Here is a 24,202-nt window from a genome sequence, read left to right as displayed (position 1 = left end):
TCCCCACACATCTGGTATCCACAGAGCTATTTTGGATAGGGTGTGATTTTTCTAGGGGTAGAACGAAAGCAGTACAAGCATGCTAGTGTGGACACAGTTACACCAGGAGCCTTACACTGGTCCAGCATGTTCTTTTTCCCCTACCTGAATACGCTGTGCTGCTGTAAGGCTTCTGACAATGTCTGATTCCCCCCTCCCCCAGTTCTGCCATTCTCAGCCCCTATTTCTCATTGCCCGGGTAGCTCCCCTGGCTTTCCCTTGAGCCTGTTTCCATGTGGAGTTCCCGGCTCCGGGCCCAGCATTCAGACTAACGATCCCTCATGCTGCCAGCCGGGGTTCTCCTCCCAGCGCAGTGAGTCAGTTTCCTGCAGTGACTCAGCCTGGGACCCTGACGCAGCCTCACAACAGCTCCTGCGTTTCCATGGAGACCACTGATGTTTAGGACATTGTTGTTTTTTTGGTTACAATCTGTGCCCCCTTCGCCTCCCTCCCTGTGGCGGTGGGAAGCAGCTGGCGACTGGCTCTGAGCAGGCCTGGGCAGGGCCCCAGCTGTCTGACCGTGTTCACCTTACTGACTCGCGTGCACGCACAGATGACTGTTGTTGTTGCAAGCCCCCCCCACCCGCCCCGCGGCCCTGGTGGGGAGGAGCCTTGCACAACTCCCCCCCACACACACACACTTTCTGCTTGCTCCTGGGCACCAGCTGGGATCGGTTTGCACATGGCCTTGGCACCTTGCAGCCGCAGCCTGGCAGGCGAGAGTGAAGGCAGGCGCTTCCTGCTGCAGAGGGCTTGCAGCATCTCTACTCATCCAGGGCAGGGATGATGACTCGCAGCCGGGCGTGACCATGGAGCCTCGATCTGCCATTGCAGCTTGTCTCCAACAGTAATCAGGTTTTTTCCAGCTCTGCCTCCCTGCGATCTTCCAACCCCAGCTCTGCTCCCCCAGGGAATCCTACGGGCAGCGTCGGGATGCTCAGGTTGCAGAGCTGGACACTCAACCAACCGATGAGTCACCGGGAGTGAATGGGCTGGTACCCCAAGGCAGGAAACAGGAGGAGAAGCTACAAAACTACCACTCACTGCGGCCAGCTGGGGCATTTGGTAGAGCATCATGGGCCGTGCAGTGGGAGAGTGCTGAAAGGCAAGATCTTGCTGCACCCATGGGCACTGGGGTAGAACCCCAAGGAGCTTGCCTCTCTTCTCTGCACCCCCAGCATCAAGCCCCCAGGCTCGTTGGGAAGGGACCAGCCTCTCCTCATGCTGGGCCAGGAGCTGAGCCGCCCTCCAAAATGTGTCTGTCCTCCTGCCGCAGAGACGAAGCAGGGTTGAACTCTCCTGATGGAGGCTGGGCACGTCACCCCTGGAAGCCAGACCCTGGGCCACCTGTGCATGCTCTGCCACTCCTGCTCACCGTGTTTGTCTGGCTGGCCACTGGCACCACCATGTCCAGCCTCAACAAGTGGATCTTTGCCATCCACAATTTCCGGTACCCCGTGCTGCTGTCATCCCTGCACATGCTCACGGCTGTGCTGGTGGGCTACCCACTGGCCAGACTGCGGGCACGCGGGGAGGGGGGCGCGGCCCTGGGCACCAGCACTAAGGCCAGAGTCTACCTGCTGAGCTTGACCTTCTGCGCCAGCGTGGCCTTCGGGAACCTGGGCCTCAACTACGTGCAGCTGGACTTTGCCCAGATGGTGTACACCACCACGCCCCTCTTCACCCTGACGCTGTCCAAGGTTCTGCTGGGCCAGCGCCACCATCTGCTGCAGTACGTCGCCATGGGGCCCATCTGCTTGGGCGCCTCCTTCAGCATCATCGGGGAGGTGCACTTCGACCAGGCTGGCTGCTGCTTCCTCTTTGCTGCTACCTTCCTCCGTGGATTAAAGTCCTTACAGCAAAGTAAGTGACCCCCCACATCTCACCCCATTCCTCCTAGTCATCCTGGGGCCAGGGTTCCACCTCCTCTGGTCATTGTACTCTGGCTGGGGGATCTTCAAGCCCCAGCATCCTGGCCAAATTCCAGCTCCGGGAATTACCTCCAGTCACCTAAATTCAGCCAGATGGAGCACTTCCTGTCCTCGAAGGCCGCGTAGTGCTGCTGGCAGTGGCTGTGCTTTAGCACAGAGGTGGCTGGTGTATCAGCATCTGTAAGTGATTCTGGGATCCTCCTGGAGGAAAAGTGCTACTGAAATGGCATTAATGATGCTAATGGGACCATCTTTCTGGTCTGTGTCTGTGCAGCACCTGGCTCAATGAGGGCTCCTGGGTACTACTGTAATATGCCCAATCAACAATGTGCAGCGCCTAGCACAGTGGAGTGCCAGGCCATGCAGGGGGTTCCTGGGCGCTACGGTAATATGAATAATAATGAGCATGACCTTACCCTTCTTCTGGTTGCCACAGGGGTCCCTTTGGGTGCTAGTTAGTGTAAAAGGGGATTTAGTGCTGGAGACTGAAATCCCACATAGTGTGCAGCATTGGTGCAGTGCCCAGCTCCCCCCGCCCCCACTGTCCCCTGCCAACATCCCCCCCACAACTGGGGGAATTTCCTCAGCTCCCCACCCCACTCAGTCCTCAGCCTCTTGGACAACAAAGGGCTGACTGCATCATGGATTCCTTTCCACCAGGGGCTGCCATGAGACTCCCCCCCCGCCCCCCAAACTCCTCTCATCCAACAGCAGGCAGATTTTGTCAGCCAGGGCTGGGCTTGAACTTTAACCTGCAGCAAAGGACTCTGCAGCCCATTGCTGATCACCTGAGACAGGCCTTTCCTTCCCACTACCTTTGAAGGGAAGCTGCTGGCCCTGCTGCCTCAAGAGGTGGTGTGAGAGCACAAACAGCCCATCATGAACCATCCTCCCCTGGGCCTCTTGGGCCGAAATGTCCTTGGCAGCAAGCAGGGGGCAGATGCCACTGTTTGTTCATCAGTTCCAAAGGGAACGTTTCCATCTCGCTCCAGCCCCAGCCTGCCCTTTAGGGTGTGCTCCCGCTCTTATCAGGACAACAGTTTAGTCACACACGAGCCCAAACATGTCCTGGCATGTGGCCTAGTGGTTAGAGCATGGCTCTGAGCTCCAAGGTTACATCCTGCTTCCCGAGTCCCCAAAGGGAAGCCCTGCTGCTGTTTGAGTGGATTGCAGGGTGGGGTTCTACATGGACCCCCTTTCACAGCCCTAACTCCAGAGAGAAAATCAGAGCTGCCAAAAGCTCCTAGCACCCCAACCAACCCCCTGGCTAATGAGCTGCACCCCAGTTATCATTCATTATCTCTATTACCATTGTGTGTAGGATTTGGGTTCTTAAAACTATTAGTTTTTATGAAACATCATCCCACTTCACCTTTAAGGCCCAGTCATGGCCCAGGGCCCCATTGTGCCAGGTGCTGTACAGACACAACACAGAAACAGGCCCTGCCCCCAAAGGATTTGCAATCAGAAGTGAGAGCTCACACCCCAAATATTAAGCAATGAGGCCTTGGTGGTTTTAGTCAACAAACCCCACACCTTGACTGGTTTGCAAGGGGGAGCTGCAATTTACCAACCACTCATCCCTTGATTTTGGCTGTGGGGCAAGGGAGATCATCACAGTTACTGAGATGCTGGGGAAAAGGTCCCAGGTTCTGTTACTTGCAGGGGACTGTGTGTGTTTTATCCCAGGCATGCCCCCAGGACAGTGCTCGCTTTAAGGGGTGCCCCCTTCTCCCCTCTCTCTTTTGCTCACTGTCGCTTCTCCTCCCATTTTTCTCTTTTGTTCCCACTGTTCCCCTTACCCGATTCGCTGGTGTGATAAATGAAGGGGGTGGGGGCAGTTCCCTTTTATGGACACCCAGCCAGCCAGTTAGCTATAAAATCCCTGTTAGTAGCTGTTCTCTACTTGCTTTACCTGTAAAGGGTTAAAAAAAGCCCATAGGTAAAAAGAAGGGAGTTGGCACCTGACCAAAAGAGCCAATGGGAGGGCTAGAACTTTTTAAAATTGGGAAAAAACTTCCCCTTTGTCTGTTGTTGATCTCCGGAGAGAGGAGAAACAGAGCAGGAACGGGCTGAACTCTGCTTAGTAGGAAGCTTTAAGCCAGGTATGAAAGCCCTCAGATCATACCTAGAGACTACTTATTTGGAACCCACAGATATGTAAGTAAATCAAGGAATGTCTAGGAAGATGCGATTAGGCTTATTTATTTTATTTCTTATTGGCTTGTGGACTCCTCTGTGCTAACCCCCAAATGCTTTTGTTTTGCTTGTAACCATTAAGCTGGACCTCAAGAAGGTTATTCTTGATGTTTAATTTTTGTAAGTGGGTTTTTAAAATCTAGCAAAAGCCTAAATTCCAGATGTATTTTCTTTTTTGTTTTTAATAAAATTTACCTTTTTTAAGAACAGGATTGGGGTTTTTGTGTGTGTCCTAAGAGGTTTGTACACATGTTGTTTAGTTAGCTGGTGGCAACAGCTGATTTCCTTTGTTTTCTTTCTCAGCTCTTCCCTGGAGGGGGGATGAAAGGGCTTGAGGGTACCCCACAGGAAGGAATTCCCAAGTGTTCTTCCTGGGTTCTCAAAAGCAGGGGGACATTTTTTGCACTTGGGTGGTGGCAGCATCTACCCATCCAAGGTCAGAGAAAAACTGTAACCTTGGAAGTTTAATACCAGCCTGGAGTGGCCAGTATTAATTTTTAGAATCCATACGGGCCCCCACCTTTTGCACTCAAGGTGCCAGAGTGGGGAATCAGCCTTGACAGCTGGGCTCAGGACACGGGTAACTCCCCAAGGAAAGCGGTGAAGAATTGGGGCCCCATGAAGGGCTCTGGCTCCAGGGGCAGCAGGTGTCTGTTTCAGGTTGGGACAGTGACTGCGATTCCAGCTGCGTTGCTCGCCCGCCTGGGGGGAAGTGCAGCCCCATGCACTGAGCGCGCTGTGTCAGTGTGAGCAGACACTGGACCTAGTGCTCCCGAGGGCATGTCGCAGCAGAACAGGGCGAGCTGCACTGTTCCAGGTGCTGGGGAACAGGGGGAATTCTGCCAAATGCTTTGGAATCCTACTCTGTGGACATAGTTGGAAAATCAGGAGGGCTTTTACAGATTATTCACTCAAAGCGCCTGGGGGAGCCAGGGGGGCAGGGGAGAGCCTAGTGAAGAGTGAGCATCCCCTGATACCATTCTGTGTCAAACCCTCCCCACTCCCAGAGAGATTGCATCCCCCAGGCAAGGGCTTCCCTGCCTTGATCCCTCCCCAGGATCTTCCCCTCCCTCCCAGAGGCCTCCCAATTGCCCCACATCTTCTATTCCCCCATGAGAGGGCTCCCAATGCCCCCAGAGACCTCCCAATCTTCCTGGCTTTGAAATCTCCTGAGACCTTCTGCTCCCCTCCCCGCCCTCTCCATTCAGTTTCTATATTTACATTGTTATCTCAGGCAGCAGAGGCATGGACGGGCTGACTCACTGGACTGACCATCATTTCCATTTCCCGTTGCCTCAACCCTTGATGCTCCTTAACCCCCTTCACCACTGACTGAGAGTAGGAGAGCCCAGGTCTCTCTTGCTGCAGCCCCCTCTTCCCTGGCTGGTCTCCCCAGGACAGAACGGCTCCCCCAAGGGCAGCACTGGGGATGGGGTAGAGGTACACAGATGGCGGTTAACCACCATTGGCACAGGCAGTTGGGGTGTTGACTCAACAAGGGGATGTGGGTGGATTGAATGTTGTGGGTTGTGGCCGGACAGCATGAGCCTGTGTTTCCAAAAATTTCAGCCCGTCTGGCCATGACCCCAGCAGGGCTGTTGGGAACTGAGCAGGCTTGGAAATCTGACCCCAGTTGTGGTTCCTGAGCCCTTGAACGTGTGTGTGTGTGTAATCCAGCTGGGCCTGCTCTATGTGTGTGCACATGTGTAACCCACACACTTTCTGGGTGTGGTGCTCTGTCCCATCTAGTGGCACTGAGACCACTTAGAGAGAGAGTTAAATGAGTCTGCTCTACAGCCTGAGCTAACAGTCAGTTGGCTTTTGGCTTTTTCTGCCCCAACCCCAGCCAGTTGGCTTTTAGCTCATGCTGTAGAGCAGGAGTGGGCAAACTATGTCCCACGGGCTGGATCCAGCCCCTCAGGGCTTTGGATCTGGCCCACAGGACTGCCACCCCCGTGGTGCCACGAGCCCAGCGCCGCTCTGGGAAGTGGCCGGCACCATGTCCCTGCGGCCCCTGGGGGAGCGGGGGCAGAGGGCTCCGCATGCTGATCTTGCCTGTGGGTACCTCCTCCGAAGTTCCCATTGGCCGGGAATGGGGAATCAGCAGGGCCAGGGCCAGGGTCCCGGTGCATGCTGCTGACGCCCCGGAGATTATTCAGGTAAGCGGTGCTGGGCCGGAGCCCGAACCCCTCCTGCACCTTACACCCCAACTCCCTGCCCTGAGCCCCCTGCCTGCACCCCAGCCCCCTGCCTGCACCCTAACCCCCTACCCTGGGCTTCTTTGTACACCCTGCAGCCCTCCTGCACCCCAACACCCTGCCCTGAGCCTCCTGTTGCACCCTGTACCCCTCCTGCATCCCAACCCCCTGCCCCAGCCCAATATTCATGACCCTGCATGCAATTTTCCCACCCCGATGTGGTCCTCGGGCCAAAAAGTTTGCCCACCCCTGCTGTAGAGGCTCATGCACTAAGCTCCAGAGGTCCCTGGTTCGATCCTGCCCATGGACTGGGGTCTGTTGGCGTTATACATGTTTGTGCCTTTGTGCATGTGTGCATGCAGCCATGTGAGTAGGGGCCTGAGGCTAGTGTATGTGATTGTGTTGTGAGTGTGTTTGATGTGAATTGCAGCGTGAGCTGATAGGAATGCATGCGTATCTGTGCAAGTGGATGTACGGGTGTAGCTAGCTGTGCGTGTGTAGTGTGATGTGAGTAGTGTCATGCATGGGTTGTCGATTGTGTGTCTGTGTGATGCATTATGAGATGAATGTGTGTGTGATCTATGGGTCTGAGAGTAATCATGAGAGTAATCATGAGATTACTGGTTCTGTGGATGAAGGGAAAGCAGTGGATGTATTGTTTCTTGACTTTAGCAAAGCTTTTGACATGGTCTCCCACAGTATTCTTGTCAGCAAGTTAAGGAAGTATGGGCTGGATGAATGCACTATAGGGTGGGTAGAAAGCTGGCTAGATTGTCGGGCTCAATGGGTAGTGATCAATGGCTCCATGTCTAGTTGGCAGCCGGTGTCAAGTGGAGTGCCCCAGGGGTCGGTCCTGGGGCCGGTTTTGTTCAATATCTTCATAAATGATCTGGAGGATGGTGTGGATTGCACTCTCAGCAAATTTGCGGACGATACTAAACTGGGAGGAGTGGTAGATACGCTGGAGGGGAGGGATAGGATACAGAAGGACCTAGACAAATTGGAGGTTTGGGCCAAAAGAAATCTGATGAGGTTCAATAAGGATAAGTGCAGGGTCCTGCACTTAGGACGGAAGAATCCAATGCACCGCTACAGACTAGGAACCGAATGGCTAGGCAGCAGTTCTGCGGAAAAGGACCTAGGGGTGACAGTGGACGAGAAGCTGGATATGAGTCAGCAGTGTGCCCTTGTTGCCAAGAAGGCCAATGGCATTTTGGGATGTATAAGTAGGGGCATAGCGAGCAGATCGAGGGACGTGATCGTCCCCCTCTATTCGACATTGGTGAGGCCTCATCTGGAGTACTGTGTCCAGTTTTGGGCCCCACACTACAAGAAGGATGTGGATAAATTGGAGAGAGTCCAGCGAAGGGCAACAAAAATGATTAGGGGTCTAGAACACATGACTTATGAGGAGAGGCTGAGGGAGCTGGGATTGTTTAGCCTGCAGAAGAGAAGAATGAGGGGGGATTTGATAGCTGCTTTCAACTACCTGAAAGGGGGTTCCAAAGAGGATGGCTCTAGACTGTTCTCAATGGTAGCAGATGACAGAACGAGGAGTAATGGCCTCAAGTTGCAGTGGGGGAGGTTTAGATTGGATATTAGGAAAAACTTTTTCACTAAGAGGGTGGTGAAACACTGGAATGCGTTGCCTAGGGAGGTGGTGGAATCTCCTTCCTTGGAAGTTTTTAAGGTCAGGCTTGACAAAGCCCTGGCTGGGATGATTTAACTGGGAATTGGTCCTGCTTCGAGCAGGGGGTTGGACTAGATGACCTTCAGGGGTCCCTTCCAACCCTGATATTCTATGATTCTATGATTCTATGACTGCGTGCGAAGTGTCTGTGGGGTGCCGTGGGCAGGGAGGGATGTAGGTCCTGATATAGATCTGAACTGGTACCAAGTCTCCATTGCTTGTGTTCTTTAGTCTGACCACCCCACTGGGGCGGGCCTGAAGGCCAGGGGCTCCCTGCTCCTGGGGCAGTTTCCTCTGCCAGGCTCCTTCTGCCCTGGCGGTGGGGTCCCTCACTCACCCCCTCGCTTAGGGTTGCCAAATTTTGAATTGCACAAAACTGAACACCCTAGCCCCACCCTATGCCCCACCCCTTCCCCAAGGCCCCACCCCCGCTCACTACATTCCCTCTCCCTTGGTGGCTTGCTCTCCCCCACCCTCATTCACTTTCACTGGTATGGGGCAGGAGATTGGGGTGGGGGGACTCCAGCTGGGGATGCAGGCTTGGGGTGGGGCCGGGGATGAGGGGTTTGGGATGCAGGAGGGGGCTCCAGGTTTGTGGGAGGCTCAGGGCTGGGGCAGGGGGTTGGGGCTCTGGGTTGGGGTGGGGGCTTACCTCGGGTGGCTCCCGGTCAGTGGTGCAGCGGGGCTAAGGCAGGCTCCCTACCTGTCCTGGCGCCGCGCTGCACCCTGGAAGTGTCCAGCAGGTCCGGCTCCTAGGCGGGGGGGCCAGGAGGCTCTGTGCACTGATCTCGCACGCAGGCACCACCCCTTCAGCTCCCATTGGCCATGGTTCCCAGCCAGTGGGAGTGTAGAGCCGGTGCTTGGAGCGGGAGCAGCGTGTGGAGCCTCCTGGCCCTCCCGCCTAGGAGCCAGACCTGCTGGCTGCTTCCTGGGCACAGTGCGGTGCCAGGACAGATAGGGACTATCCTGCCTTAGACCCACAGCACCGCTGACCGGACTTTTAACGGCCTGGTCGGCAATGCTGACTGGAGACGTCAGGGTCCCTTTTCGACCAGGCATTCCGATCGAAAGCCAGACACCTGGCAACCCTACCCTCACTGCCCCTGCTGCATGCACTGCCCAGGTGTCACCTGTCTGTCTTGCTTCCAGGTACCCTGCTGCAGGACAAGAAGCTGGACTCTGTCATCTTGCTCTGCCTGACATCGGTGCCCAGCTTCTGCATCCTCTTCACGGCGGCTCTGGTGCTGGAGGTGGGGGCAGCCTGGGAGGGCATGCTGCACTACGGCAGTGCCCTCTGGGCCTGTGTCCTGCTCAGCTGCCTGGGCTCTGTCCTCTATAACCTGGCCAGCTTCTGTGTCATCTCGCTGACCTCCGCCCTCACCATCCACGTCCTGGGCAACTTCAATGTGGTGGGAAACCTGGTGCTGTCGCACCTCCTCTTCGGTAGCCACCTGAGCGGGCTCAGCTACGCAGGCATCGGCCTCACCCTCTCGGGGATGTTCCTGTACCACAACTGTGACCTCATCGCTGGCTACTGGGGTTCCAGGCTGGCTCTGGGCCGGGGCCAGGAGAAACCAGAATGAGTCCTGTGCTAGGGCACAGTGCACGCCTTGAACTGTACAGACTGCAGTGCTCTGTGTGAGCGTGTGCATTTGTGTGCACACGCGCGTGCGTTTGTGTGCGTGCACACTCTTGTCCTCCACTGGATGATGTGTATCAGAGCCAGTGTGTGTGTGTGTGTATACGTACTCTGGTTTTCTACTGATGGAAATGTCAGACTTCCTCCTCTGAGAGTGTGTATTCGTGCTCTCACTCCTGATCTCTGTTGGATGGTGTAGATCAGATCTTTGTGTGTGTGTGTGTGTGTTTGTGTATCACTATTGTCCTCTGTTGGATGGTGTATGTTGGGGCAGGGACTGCATGGATGAGGGAAGGTGTTAGAGGTATGTGCATCAGGATGTATATGTCAGTGTGCTTGTGAGTGTATACCTTGTATTGGATGGAATAGCTCAGTCCCCTTCCAGTGTCTGTCAGTTCTCCCTTATGGCCAGAGTAGCTCCTTGGAGCAGCCTTGGTTTGGAGCTACCCCACGTTCAGCTTCCTAGGCCCCCCGTCTGTGGGGAGCCCTCGGATGAGCACAGCCACAGACTGTCTCAAGGGAAGTCGCAGCGGCCTAGTGCCCTGGGTTGGGGGTGAGTGTCCGTTCTATTGCTACGAGCCAGCAGGCAGGGTTGGTGCCAGCATCATGCTCCTCAAAAGCTGGTCTGGGTGAAACGCGGTGTCCAGGATCTGGTGGGTGGGGTTCTGTAGTGTTCAGAAGAAATCATAAGTGTGGTTAACTTTTTACATGACTGATTCACCCGGTCTGGCCTTCCAGGTTTCCTGGCTCAGGGATGTGGCTGGGACGAGGCAGAACCCCTGAAATGCTGTAAGGGAGGCTGCATTCCTGGCCCAGTGGGAATCACCCCAGAGAGCCTACCCCATGAAGGTCCCAGCCTAAGAGCTTGAGATGCCATCAGACTCCTGGGGTGCCTCAGATCCTGGCTCTGTAGCTTCTCAGTAAGCACGGAGCTGCCAGCTGAGATGCAAAGTGGGTCCAGTGTCCACACACATACAAAAAGAACAGGAGTACTCGTGGCCCCTTAGAGACTAACAAATTTATTAGAGCATAAGCTTTTGTGGGCTACAGCCCCCTTCATCGGATGCCTAGAATGGAACATATAGTAAGAAGATATATATATATATATATATATATATATATTACACATACAGAGATGGTGGAAGTTGCCATACAAACTGTAAGAGGCTAATTAATTAAGATGAGCTATTATCATCAGGAGAAAAAAACTTTTGTAGTGATAATCAAGATGGCCCATTTAGACAGTTGACAAGAAGGTGTGAGGATACTTAACTTAGGGAAATAGATTCAATATGTGTAATGACCCAGGCACTCCCAGTCTCTATTCAAACCCGAGTTAATGGTATCTAGTTTACATATTAATTCAAGCTCAGCAGTTTCTCGTCAGAGTCTGTTTTTGAAGCTTTTCTGTTACAAAATTGCCACCCTTAAGTCTTTTACTGAGTGGCCAGAGAGGATGAAGTGTTCTCCTACCAGTTTTTGAATGTTATGATTCCTGATGTCAGATTTGTGTCCATTTATTCTTTTGCGTGGAGACAGTCCAGTTTGGCCAACTATATTTTCCATTCTATGCACCTGATGAAGTGAGCTGTAGCTCAGGAAAGCTTATGCTCTAATAAATTGGTTAGTCTCTAAGGTGCCACAAGTACTCCTGTTCTTTTTGCAGATACAGACTAACATGGCTGCTACTCTGAAACCTGTCATCTCACACACACACACACACACTCTCCCAGGTGTGCACACGTGATCCCAGTTACACGCAAACACACGTGAACACACACACTGCTTTTTAGAGACCCTCTCCGCAGCCTTTAACGCCACCCAGCTGAGCTCTGATCATCCAGCGCCGCCGCAGCAGTCGCGTCTGGCACCATTGTGGTGAACAGGCCTGTTGGGGTGTTGCACTTGGGGTGCTGATGCCAACGGCTGAGCCCTGCCCGTGGCCAGGAGCACAAGACTCAAGCAATGGCTCCTCTTGCCCTCAATAAAGCTCTATTTTTGTCCTACTCCAGTCTTGTTCCATGGTGCTCCTAAGGAATGAAAACCGAGCTGGGTTGTGGGGGATGGGGGTGGGGGGGAAGTGTGCTGGGGGAGGAGAGGTAATGAAGGGGCAGCATGGGGGGTAGTGTCCCCTGGTGAGGGAGATACCAAGGGGATGGGGGGGGGGGAAGGGACCAAAAGGGAGTGTCTCTGGGTGAAGACACTGCAGGGGAGAAGCCTGGCTGGGGGCTGTGTCCCCCACTGAGGGAGAGCCAAAGTGGCAGCAATTCCCAATGGCTGGTTTTGGAGGGATTGTTTCCCAGGAAGTGCAGTTCCTGAAGGCCCCTGCGCTCAGCACAGAGCTGGTGATGGCACAGCCCATGGCAGAGCTCCTCACTGCCCTGCTCCCCAGAGCTGGCCCGGGGATGTGCTTATAGCCCTGGCCCACAGGCCAGCTGAGGGCGCGGGATGGTGACCCTCCATGCACACAGTGCTATGGCAGCTGGAGGGCTCAGCCAGGCTGCCTTTCACTGTCTTCTAGCAGGGGAAGGTGAAATACCCACATTGCCCTTCAGGGACAGACTAGCAACAAACCAAACCCTCCATGCCGGGGTACTAAAGCTGCAGTTCTTGGGGTCATATCCCTTGGGCCACATTGGGTGGATGGTGCATTTTCGTTCCTATTATCCTTTGACAACAGAGCCTTCTCATGATCCTGTTTATCCAGTTTTACCTGGCCCATGACATGCTCCGAGCTGCAAACATTAACTCTTTCAAGACCTGACTTGTGTCTAAATTCATAACCTTACTATGTATGCTACGAATTCACGTTGCTGAATAGTCCACAGAATTGTGCTTTGGCATTGGAGCTTTCATTAAAACAAACCAAAGCGACATCCCACGAAACATTCATGTGCATGAATAGAACCCAGTTTACATGTGCATGCCTGCAAGAACTCCTTGGGCCCACTCCCAGGGTTATAAAGATCAGCACAAAGGTTTGCAGTTGGGGACCATGCTGAAAACCCAGCTCTTACATGAACTTTTCATCAGTAGGTCTGAAAAGCCTTTACAAAGGAGGTTAGTACCATTATCCCCATTTACTGATGGGAAACTGAGGAACAGAGCGGGGGAAGTGGTTTGCCCAAGGTCACCCAGCAGGGCAGTAACAGAGCTGGGTCCAGATCCTAGCTCTCCTGAGGCCCAGTCTGGTGCGCTATCCATTAGGTAGCATTGCCTAGCTGTAATCTTTTCCTCGCTGTGACTCTCATATTGGCAAAGGAAACCTTAGAAACATGAACTGAATGTAGCAAAGGACATAGAGTCCTTCCTGAGTTGGCAGCCAGTCCGAAACAACAGCCTGAGGCATGTGAACTGCTCCATTAAACGCAAAGGGAGGTTGACTCTGAAATGTAAATATTATTTCAAATATCAGCACTTGACTATTTCCCTGCTGATGGCTTTATCAGGAGCATCCAGCTAATAGGTTTATCCCATAGTCAGAAATCACCTCCCCAGGTGGGGAGGTTAGCATCAAAATAAATAACACTGGAGCTGATGCACATCCGATGAAGCGAGCTGTAGCTCACAAAAGCTTATGCTCAAATAAACTGGTTAGTCTCTAAGGTGCCACAAGTCCTCCTTTTCTTTTTGCGAATACAGACTAACATGGCTGCTACTCTGAAACCAATTAGTTTTCATGCCTCTTTCAGTATTAACATCTGGCTTTCCAATTAGCGGAAGCCATCCAGCCTGTTGGCCCTATGTCGTCTCAGGAAACAGGCCCACAGAAGGGCACCAGACAGCAACCCGAAGCATTGCAGCCCCCTCCTCTGCTCAGTTCCTCTGAGAGTTGTTGTACTTGGTCTATCTTAGAGTCCCAGCTTCATACTCAGCTGGCTTTAGGACCCTGCTGGAGCCTCACCCTGCAGCAAACCTGCCTAGAGCATTGCACCTGGGGACAGACCTTGCCGGGGAATTCAACAAATCAAAACAAAGGTGAAGAGAGTTCACTTGTTGTGGCTTTACTCTTTGGTAAAGCTGTGATCATACTGAGTGGGGAGAGCCTGCACTGGCCCAGGGCTTGGGTTAGGCACCCAGACAGGTGCACCAGCCAACCTTGATTTAGGGCTTTAGGAGTCTAGGAATAGTCACTTGGTACAGCTGCAGTTCAAGCATGTTTGCCCCCCTAAACCTAAGGGGACTCCCACTGCCCAAGTCAAAATCTGACTCCTAAAGCTCTCCCATTTTCTGGCTATAGAGCTGCCCAGCTAGTCTCCAGTCATGTGATTCTGGAGTGAGGAACCGCAAACTTCCTGCTGCTGTGTGAAGGTAAACAGTCCCAGAGCTGCCAGCTGGCTCAGGGCCCTGGTAGCTTCCTCGTGCCCGGGCCCTGAAAGTTTGCACCTGAACTTTCACTTCTCTCTGCTCTAACCCAGGTGTCAAGTTGCTGTGTGTCTGCATTGCAGGTATTTTGAGCGGCTCTCTGACACTTCATGGTGGTGGGGGTTAAAGCAGTGTGAGCTGGGAGAAAAGTGTTTGTGTGATGGCCTGATGAGACACTGGTTACTTTGATGTGTATTGGTATGTGCTCACAGACACGCTGAGTGTTGAAGGCCCAGCTCCTATGCACCAGGGGTGGGAGAGTGCCTCGCATGTCTGGCCGTCAGAGCCATAGAGCATTGAAATGTGGGGCTCTGTTTATGGGCCTACTGCTGTCAGCGCCTTCAGGGGTCACCTCTCAGGCGCGGCCTCATGACCACGAGGGCTGGAAACCTGCCGCTTTTTAAAATGAGAGCTGAGAGTCTCCCCCATTCCTGGGCCTCCAGGAGGTGGGGTGGAAGAAAAGCATGAAGTGTTTGGGGGACTCAGCAGCCCGCATTGTGGTGTTAACACAGCCTGGGTGCAGTGCTTTGTTTGGGAGGGGCCAGAGTGCTGAAAGCCAGGATCAAACCTGTTAGGTTGCCAATGGGATGCAGGAGCCTCCTTCCTAGCTGGGTACCTAACCCACCTTGGGAGGCTGATGATAGCACATCCTGTCTAGGTGGTCTCACTGAGTCAGGGTCTCTGCTGGTGCTGCTGCATCATCATTGCTGGCTAAATTTTCTGAGCTCGGTTCGGTGCAGAGCCTCAGAGGTAAAGTGCCCAGCTCTTGCTGATTTCAAGGGGAGTGAGGTGCCTCAACACCTTTCAGGGCCTGGACCCTCATCAGTGGTGCAGCATGCAGGGACAGAAGGCAGCTGGTTGGGCTTACCCTATTTTATGGCTGTGGGAGCTGGTTTGTACTCCTCCCCTATAAGAGTGCAGGTCCACCTCGGCCAGGCCCCTTGACCAGCATTCCTCTTCTCTAGCCCACCTTTGCACCATTCCATGCCAATTTTCCCTAGCTCCTGCAGAAATGGGGCGGACCTGGCCCTGTGCCGGGACGTGGGGAGCCCTGCACAGGAGGTGGCATGTCACACTGGCATAGCTGGTACAAAAGGGCCATGGGGCAGCGAGAGCTGGGTCAAACAGCTGGTGGAGTCTCTGCTCCTTGCTCTGGGCCCTCTTAGGCTGTGATCTCAACTCGGTGGCATTCATCCGCCCCAGGCAGCGGGAGGGAACTGGTTACCCACAGTTTCCACTGACTGAGGCTTCCCAAAGGCTGGGCTGGGCTAGGAAGGCTCTGGCCGCAAAAGCAGCTGCAATCCGTTAGCTGTGCTGCTCCCTGCCTGGCTGCTCTTGGCCAGATGTGATGAGTGTTGTGGTCAGAAACAGGCGGAAAGAGTAAAACAGCCGCCCAAGGAGGCCCTGGCACACAGCGTGCCCCACAGGAAACAGGAGAGGATGCAGAAAAGAGCCATAAACATGAGCCCCAGGCTGAAGAAAATGCCTGACAGTGGGAACCGGATAAACTGAACTGATCAGGCTCCATCAGAAGGATGACTGAGAGGGGACATGATTACAGTGAGGGGAGACAACACGGGTACCAGGGGGCTCTTTGAGCATGTGGAGAAAGGCAGAACTAGACCCAGGGGCTGGGAGCTGAGTCCAGACTCATTCCAATGGGAAATGGGGCCCAGTTTTTCCCCAGGCAGGGCGATTGTTTCAGTGGCTATATTCCCATGGGACTTGGGAGAGCCTCCATCTTTGGATGTCTTCAACCCCTGACCGGATGGTGCCTTTCTGGAAGACGCGGGTTAGACAGACACTAGTTATTGAGCTCCAGGCAGGGGTAACTGGGTGAAAATTAATGGCCTGTGCTAGGCAGGGGGGTCAGCTGAGATGATCTAATGGTCTTCTGACCTTACACTCTACAAACACTCCCCACAAGGCCCTTCGCAGGGCCAGCATGGTCCCCCCAGGAACAGCACCTGATCCTCCTGCTGCCCGTAAGGCTAAGAGGCAGTTGCTCCCTGGCTGTAGGGCTGCCTGCCCCTTGTGTGTGCTGTTCCTGTGGCTGGCTGCTCCAGGGCCATTCAGAAGAGCAGCCTTGGTGGAGCTGCCAGCCACATCCCACACAGAAGCAGGAGGTTCCTGCATGGAGAGGGGGATATAGCAGCTCTCCTGACCCCAGCTCCCCAATGCCAGACCTTCCCCCTCCCCCGCCCCAGAGCCCCTGTTGCTTCTCCCCACAAGCCAACCTGAGCCAGGCTAGAGATGCATCACAGCATGGGGAGGAGGTGACCAGCCCTCTGTGGAGAAAGAAGTGGTTCGGGACTGTCATAAATATAAAGGGAAGGGTAAACCCCTTTAAAATCCCTCCTGGCTAGAGGAAAAATCCTCTCACCTGTAAAGGGTTAAGAAGCTAAAGGTAACCTCGCTGGCACCTGACCAAAATGACCAATGAGGAGACAAGATACTTTCAAAAGCTGGGAGGAGGGAGAGAAACAAAGGGTCTGGGTCTGTCTGTCTGCTGCTTTTGCCAGGGACGGAACAGGAATGGAGTCTTAGAACTTTTAGTAAGTAATCTAGCTAGGTATGTGTTAGATTATGATTTCTTTAAATGTCTGAGAAAAGAACTGTGCTGAATAGAATGACTATCCCTGTCTGTGTGTCTTTTTTGTAACTTAAGGTTTTGCCTAGAGGGATTCTCTATGTTTTGAATCTAATTATCCTGTAAGGTATCTACCATCCTGATTTTACAGAGGTGATTCCTTTACTTCTGTAACCCTTCTGCCCATCAGAGTTGGCAGCAACAAGGGCTAGCTTCAATATCTAGGGGATCCATTCCAATAACACAATGCAAACTGGCTCGAGCCCCCACCCAGTGACCTGGGCCAAATATATACCACCCCCTCTGTGCGCCTCCAAGAGGCAATACTTCCCCTCTTGAAAGCACCTAGTCTGAGTGTAGCAAAAAGCCTTTTAATAACAGAGAGAAACAATGTGGCATTATGTTGGGGAAACACCACCAACAGGATTCATAACAGAACCCATGAGCAAAAAACCCACCCCAAGCAAATTGGGGCATGCCCTTTCCCTTTGGTTCTTGAGTCCAGCAACCCCAAATCACCCAAAGTCCCAAAAGTCCAGTGACCCAAAAGTCTCTGTCCCTGGTCAGGGCAGCCCCAGAGTTCAAAAGTTTATCTGCAGAGCTTTACCTCCCAACCTGGGTGGAGATGGGACGGGGGTAAAAGGCACCTCACATGATCTGAAGCTGACCGCCCCACAGCTCCATTGGCCTTCACTCCACTTTGCTCCGCTCCACCAGCCGCCCCATGAACTGCTTTGCGCCATGGCCCACAAGCAGCTCCCGCCATCCTATGAACTGCTCCACTAGCCTGTCCACAAGGCACTCCAGCTATCCCGCAAACTTCTCCACAATGTATCTTCAGGCTCCCCCACTACTTAACACAACATTCAGTGATTTCAGCTCTTTGGTGAATTCAGCTTGTAGTAGGGGAGCCTCAGTGCTGGTGCACTATTAGCCCAAAGTGAGCTCAGCAGCCTGTAACTAGACTCCTAATGAAATCAAAATTAGCTCTGATATTCCACAGTGGAGAGAGAAGGAAGTGCAATTAGCATGTAAGGCTCTCACCAAGGGGCCCATGCCACCAAGTATTAATACTTGTCCCCAACCTCTCTCAATTCACAGAGTTTTGGAACCCATGACCCTTGTCTAGCGAGTGCTACTTAGTTGATGGTGAGTCCCTCCATCATAACAAAAGGCCAAGTACAGTTCCAAGCACAGTTCCCATAATCAGGGTAATAATAATTTATTCTTCCTGCTCCAATAACAGAGACACTGGGGATCCCACAGCAGCCAAAGTGACCATTTGGGCAGCTATGGCCTCATTCTAGGCGAGGTGGGTGTGCCTATGCAAATGAGATCAGCCCCTGAAGTTCTTTTCCACAACTTGCCACACCTCACCACCAGATGTCAGGGTGGAGCTCATCCTGACACTGCTTACACTTCTATTAAAAGTCTTCTTGTAAAAAAACTGAATGCTTTTTCATTGTTCTAAGATCCAAGGGTTTGGGTCTGTGGTCACCTATGCAAATTGGTGAGGATTTTTACCAAACCTTCCCCAGGAAGTGGGGTGCAAGGGTTGGGAGGATTTTGGGGGGAAAGACGAGTCCAAACTACGTTTCCCAGTAAACCCAGTTAAAGTTTGGTGGTAGCAGTGGAAATTCCAAGGGCAAAGGGTACAATTAATTTGTACCTTGGGGAAGTTTTAACCTAAGCTGGTAAAAGTAAGCTTAGGAGCTTTTCATGCAGGTCCCCACATCTGTACCCTAGAGTTCAGCGTGGGGGAGGAACCTTGACAGGGACTATTTAGAAAAGCTGGACATGCACAAGTCCATGGGGCCGGATGCATTGCATCCGAGAGTGCTAAAGGAATTGGAGGATGTGATTGCAGAGCCATTGTCCATTATCTTTGAAAACTCATGGCGATTGGGGGAAGTCCTGGACGACTGGAAAAAGGCTAATGTAGTGCCCATCTTTAAAAAAGGGAAGAAGTCAGCCTCACCTCAGTCCCTGGAAAAATTGTGGAGCAGGACCTCAAGGAATCAATTCTGAAGCACTTAGAGGAGAGGAAAGTGATCAGGAACAGTCAGCATGGATTCACCAAGGGCAAGTCATGCCTGACTAATCTAATTGCCTTCTATGACGAGATAACTGGCTCTGTGGATGAAGGGAAAGCAGTGAACGTGTTGTTCCTTGACTTTAGCAAAGCTTTTGACACTGTCTCCCACAGTATTCTTGCCAATAAGTTAAAGAAGTATGGGCTGGATGAATGGACTATAAGGTGGATAGAAAGCTGGCTAGATCGTCGGGCTCAACGGGTAGTGATCAATGGCTCCATGTCTAGTTGGCAGCCAGTATCAAGTGGAGTGCCCCAAGGGTCGGTCCTGGGGCCGGTTTTGTTCAATATCTTCATAAATGATCTGGAGGATGGTGTGGATTGCACCCTCAGCAAGTTTGCAGATGACACTAAACTGGGAGGAGAGGTAGACACGCTGGAGGGTAGCGATAGGCTACAGAGGGCCCTAGACAAATTGAAGGATTGGGCCAAAAGAAATCTGATGAGGTTCAACAAGGCCAAGTGCAGAGTTCTGCACTTAGGATGGAAGAATCCAACGCACCGCTACAGACTAGGGACCAAATGGCTCGGCAGCAGTTCTGCAGAAAAGGTCCTAGGGGTTACAGTGGACAAGAAGCTGGATATAAGTCAACAGTGTGCCCTTGTTGCCAAGAAGGCCAATGGCATTTTGGGCTGTATAAGTAGGGGCATTGCCAGCAGATCGAGGGACGTGATCGTTCCCCTCTATTTGACACTGGTGAGGCCTCATCTGGAGTACTGTGTCCAGTTTTGGGCCCCACACTACAAGAAGGATGTGGAAAAATTGGAAAGAGTCCAGTGCAGGGCAATAAAAATGATTAGGGGACTGGAACACATGCATTATGAGGAGAGGCTGAGGGAACTGGGGATGTTTAGTCTACGGAAGAGAAGAATGAGTGGGGATTTGATAGCTGCTTTCAACTACCTGAAAGGGGGTTCCAAAGAGGATGGCTCTAGACTGTTCTCAGTGTTAGCAGATGACAGAACAAGGAGTAATGGTCTCAAGTTGCAGTGGGGAAATTTAGGTTGGATATTAGGAAAAACTTTTTCACTAGGAGGGTGGTGAAACACTGGAATGCATTACCTAGGGAGGTGGTGGAATCTCCTGCCTTAGAAGTTTTTAAGTTCAGGCTTGACAAAGCCCTGGCTGGGATGATTTAATTGGGGATTGGTCCTGCTTTGAGCAGGGGGTTGGACTAGATGACCTCCTGAGGTCCCTTCCAACCCTGATATTCTATGATTCTAGGATTCTATGCAGCACTTGGAGCATGGTGCTCCCCGCTGCAGGGTCCCTTGGACTGCTGGGGTGGGGCTCATCCCTGGGAAGCTGATGCCAGGCCAGGGAATGTGGTGTCTTTGCAGCATGACCCGACCCCAGCACCTGCTCCACTCCCAGGCCTGGGACTGAGGCAGCATGGGGGTCTCATGCTTCTTTTCTCCCCAGGACCGATGGACTTGGAGATCGCCCAGCTGACAAGGTGCCTGCAGCATGTCCACAAGGTAATGAGCCCCCACGGGCCCTTCCCCTACATGCTGCTTGATGGGGGTGCCTAACCCCCCTGCTCCCCTGCCCCAATGCAGATGGGTATGTAGGCAGGTGGGGGCCATTTCTAATGACGAGTGGCAAGGGGTTGTTTGTTTGCTGCGCCTGGACACGCAGGGCCCAATTCTGCCCAAACTAATCCCTTTACAGCCACGTGGACTTCAGGGCAGAATCTGGTCCATGTGTTATTGCCTCAAACTCTTATCTTCTGAGTCCCATCCATGTGATCAGATCATAGGGGGAGGCATGGTCCCTGCCCCAAGGCACTTGTAAGAGCCTGATCCTGCCTCCATTGGAGTCCCTGGCAGACTTCACAAAAATTCAGAGCTGGATCTGGCCTCTGTCTACCCTTAATGAATGAGGGAGGCAACCTAGTGACAGAGGATGTGGAAAAAGCTGAAGTACTCAATGCTTTTTTTGCCTCGGTCTTCACAGACGAGGTCAGCTCCCAGACTGCTGCACTGGGCAACACAGTATGGGGAGGAGGTGAGCAGCCCTCAGTGGTGAAAGAACAGGTTAAGGACTATTTAGAAAAGCTGGACATGCACAAGTCCATGAGTTCAGATCTAATGCATCCGAGGGTGCTGAGGGAATTGGCTGATGTGATTGCAGAGCCATTGACCATTATCTTTGAAAACTTGTGGCAATCAGGGGAGGTCCCGGACAATTGGAAAAAGACAAATATAGTGCCCATCTTTTAAAAAGGGAAGAAGGAGAACCCGGGGAACTGCTGATACCAGTCAGCTATGTGTTTTTGGGGAACCAGGGCATAGTATCTAGCCTGACTCATGAAAGGCCCCCCTCCCCCCCGTCTCTGCTTGAACCAAAACCAATCAGAGAAAAGGCTTGTAGAGAGCAGTGAAGGGCATTGGGACACATACCTAGACCCCTCCTGACAAGATTAAGACATCTCCATTAGCATACAGAATGGAGAACAGAGGTGTAGCTGGGCCGTCACCCCGCTCCGGCTCAGAAGGGGTTAAAAACCAGCCCTTGGAGAGGCCTTATTGGGCTCCAAAGGAAGTGGAAGCCTAAGGGGGGGGGTCCACAGGACCTGGAAAACTAAATAATTATGGGGGACAACTAATGAACAACAGGGACAGGAGTGCGGTCAAAGAGTCAAACGAAGGGAACCGGACGGGGACGCCGAGCAAAGAACCCCGGACAGCGCCCACTGCTCCTCAAAGGCGTCAAGGGAGTCAGTGGACGCCGCCCAGAGGAACTCTGCCCAGAGGCGTGAATGGACGGAGGATCGGAAATAGGCCCCACAGTCACAGGAGACTCCATCGGCCAACCTCCTCACCCTGATTTTACAGATAGCCACTTTAGCCAGGGCCAGGAGGAGGTTGACCAGGAAGTCCTGTGACTTAGTGGGGCCACGGACAGGGAGTGCATAGATAAGGAGGTGAGGGGAAAAGTGCAACCAAAATCTTAACAAAATATTCATGAGGAGCCGGAATAGGGGCTGCAGCCTGGCGCACTCCAGGTAGACGTGCGCCAGGGTTTCCCTCACACCGCAAAAGGGGCAGGTGTCCGGGATTGGGGTGAACCGCGCCAAGTACAGTGCTCACGGCCCCGTGAAGGAGCCGCCAACTAATATCCCCGGCGGGCCTCGGGACCAAGGTGGAATATAGGCTGGCCCACCAGGGCTCCTCACCCTCTAGAAGGTGGCAGGAGGTCCCATCACTTTGTGTCAGGGCAGGACACGAGGGTGAGGATGTGAAGGGTGTGGAGCACGAGCTTGTATAGACGTTTTCTTGGCGCGGTCTGGAAATGGACCGGCTGCAGCTTCTGTAGCTGGCTCACGGTGAAGGGGCGGGGGGGTCGGTTGGGTCCACGGGGCAGGGGCCCGATGAAAAGGTCCGGAGGGCCTGGGGTGGAGGGTGGGCAGGGCACGCCCTTCCTTAGGACCCAGTCGAGGTAGACCCAAGCAGTGGGCGGCAAAGCGGCCTTCACCTCCTGAAGTATGCGCAGGGGAGTACGAGGTCTGGAGAGCCCCATGTGCTGAGCGAGTGTCAGGGGATCCAGCCAGTCTCCCCAGTCATAGTCCAGGAGGTCTCCGACTCTAGTGACTTCTGCCAGAACCAACCTCTGGCGCACTGAGGGGGACTCCGCCACCTGCACACGGAGCTGGGGGTTGTGTAGCAGGGGCTCTGCAAGGAGATCTTCCCCCACGGAGGCTGCCACGGACCTGGTCGCTGTGAACAGTTTCCAGGTCCAGAGGAGGTCCTGGTAGAAGACCGGCAGCCCAGAGAGGTCTTGCAGAAGACCTCTCGGATGGAGATAAAGGAGCTGCTGGTCATATCGGAGCCCCCGGAAGCGGCGCAGGAAGGCATGTGCCAGTACGCTCCACGCCGGACTACCTGCACCATAAAGGAGCCTCTGCAGGGCCTGGAGGTGGAAGACATAGACCTGAGTGTGAAGATACTTCAGGCCCTGCCCTCCCTCCTCCAGGGGTAGATGGAGAACCCCTGCAGAGACCCAGTGCAGTCCTGACCAGAAGAACTCCAGAATCAACGTCCGGAGGTTGGCCAGGAAATCTGGGGCCGGGACCAGGGTGTTGAGTCGGTGCCAGAGCAGGGACAGGACTAGTGCCCTTGGAGAAAAGCCTAGGCTGACTGGGGAAACAGCTACAGCTGGGGCCATGACCCAATCAGGCCACAGCTGGCCCTATAAAAGGGCTGTGAGCCAGGCGCTCAGGTAGAGTCTCTCTCTAGCAGTGGAGAGAGAAGGACCTGGCTGCTGGGAGAGAAGGGTACCTGGAATGGAGCAGGGCTGGGGAAGGGCAGAGGGAGTTGGGGAGCTCCAGCCTGGAAAACCCCCAGGCTGTAGGCCTTGCTAAAGGCCAGGAAAGGTACTGGGGCTGCAGAGGGGCAGCCTGGGGATAGGCAAAGGCAGCAGGTCCTACCCCCTTGCCAATGATGAGTGGTTTACAGACTGCAGTCTGCCCCAGTGAGCAGGGGCTAGATGGTGACTGGCAGTAGCCACTGAGGCAACGTGGGGATAGAGGGTTCAGGGTTCCCCTGGGTGGGGAGAGCCAGGTTGTTGGTTACTGATGGGGGCAGAACCCTGACATAGAGGGGCCTGGGAGAGACATAGGGGGCCAGCAGAAGGCAAGACACCGTCCTGGAGAGGGTGCTCTGGGCTGGAAGAGCTAATTCCCAGGATGACCAGCAGGAGGTACCACACTGGTGAGTCATCAGCCTGCTACAAGGGGCAACTCCCCTAGCCTCATCTGCATGAAAGATGGGACAGAGGGACATCTGCATTAGCATACAGAATGGAGAACAGAGAACTTTCTGGGACCAGAAAAGCAGAGAAGCACTGCATCATGGGGGATCTCTGCTCCCGATGTTAGTGAACCTACGCCTGCACACACCCAGCTCAGCAGTTATCAGACAAGTCTAGTAATGAATCCTTGACTGATATCCAAAACACTGAAGCAGCCTAATTGCATTGTGAGCTCCCTGGAAGAAAACACCACCCATAGCCAAGAGTGATCAGCTCCTATTATCTAGTCTAAAGAAAACCCTTGAGTCATCAGTTTACGCATAAACAAATCTAGTGTTCTCCCTTGTACCATTGTTGTTTCTCTACAAAAATCCCTACCTATGTTCCAGTCAGTGTTCTGATGCATGGACTCAAACTCTCTATTAATTCCACTGGGACTCCATCTTCTCCTGACTGATCGTGCTGGGGGCTCTGCCTGTATCCAGCACTCAGGACCCTGAACTACCACCATCACCTGGGAACCCCAACCAGTTCAAGATCCATGGAGTGGGTGAGATCTCGCGCTCTCTCTCTCTCTCTCTGTGTTTTCTTTTCTACCTCAGGTATTCACCTTTTAATATTGTAACTGTTATGTTGGTTTAGGCTCTCCTTGTGTAGTTATCACTATTATTCAATACATAACTTTTATGGTTAAGCGGGTTGTGTG

General features: G+C 53.3%; 1 protein-coding gene across 1 annotated transcript; it reads left to right on the top strand.

The window, feature by feature from the left end:
* The first annotated feature begins 948 nt into the window (after positions 1 to 948).
* Positions 949 to 11,323, top strand: SLC35E4 (solute carrier family 35 member E4). The gene is made up of 2 exons (XM_077835321.1): positions 949 to 1,902; positions 9,207 to 11,323. Exons 1-2 carry the CDS (start codon positions 1,164 to 1,166, stop codon positions 9,638 to 9,640), a joined length of 1,173 nt encoding a protein of 390 aa, XP_077691447.1. The 5' UTR covers positions 949 to 1,163; the 3' UTR covers positions 9,641 to 11,323.
* The last annotated feature ends 12,879 nt before the right edge of the window (positions 11,324 to 24,202 follow it).

Source organism: Eretmochelys imbricata, chromosome 15 (assembly GCF_965152235.1).
Source record: "Eretmochelys imbricata isolate rEreImb1 chromosome 15, rEreImb1.hap1, whole genome shotgun sequence".
Classification (NCBI taxonomy): Eukaryota; Metazoa; Chordata; order Testudines; family Cheloniidae; genus Eretmochelys; species Eretmochelys imbricata.
The sequence above is the reverse complement of the archived record's forward strand: the minus strand, read 5'-3'. Positions and strand labels throughout refer to the sequence as shown.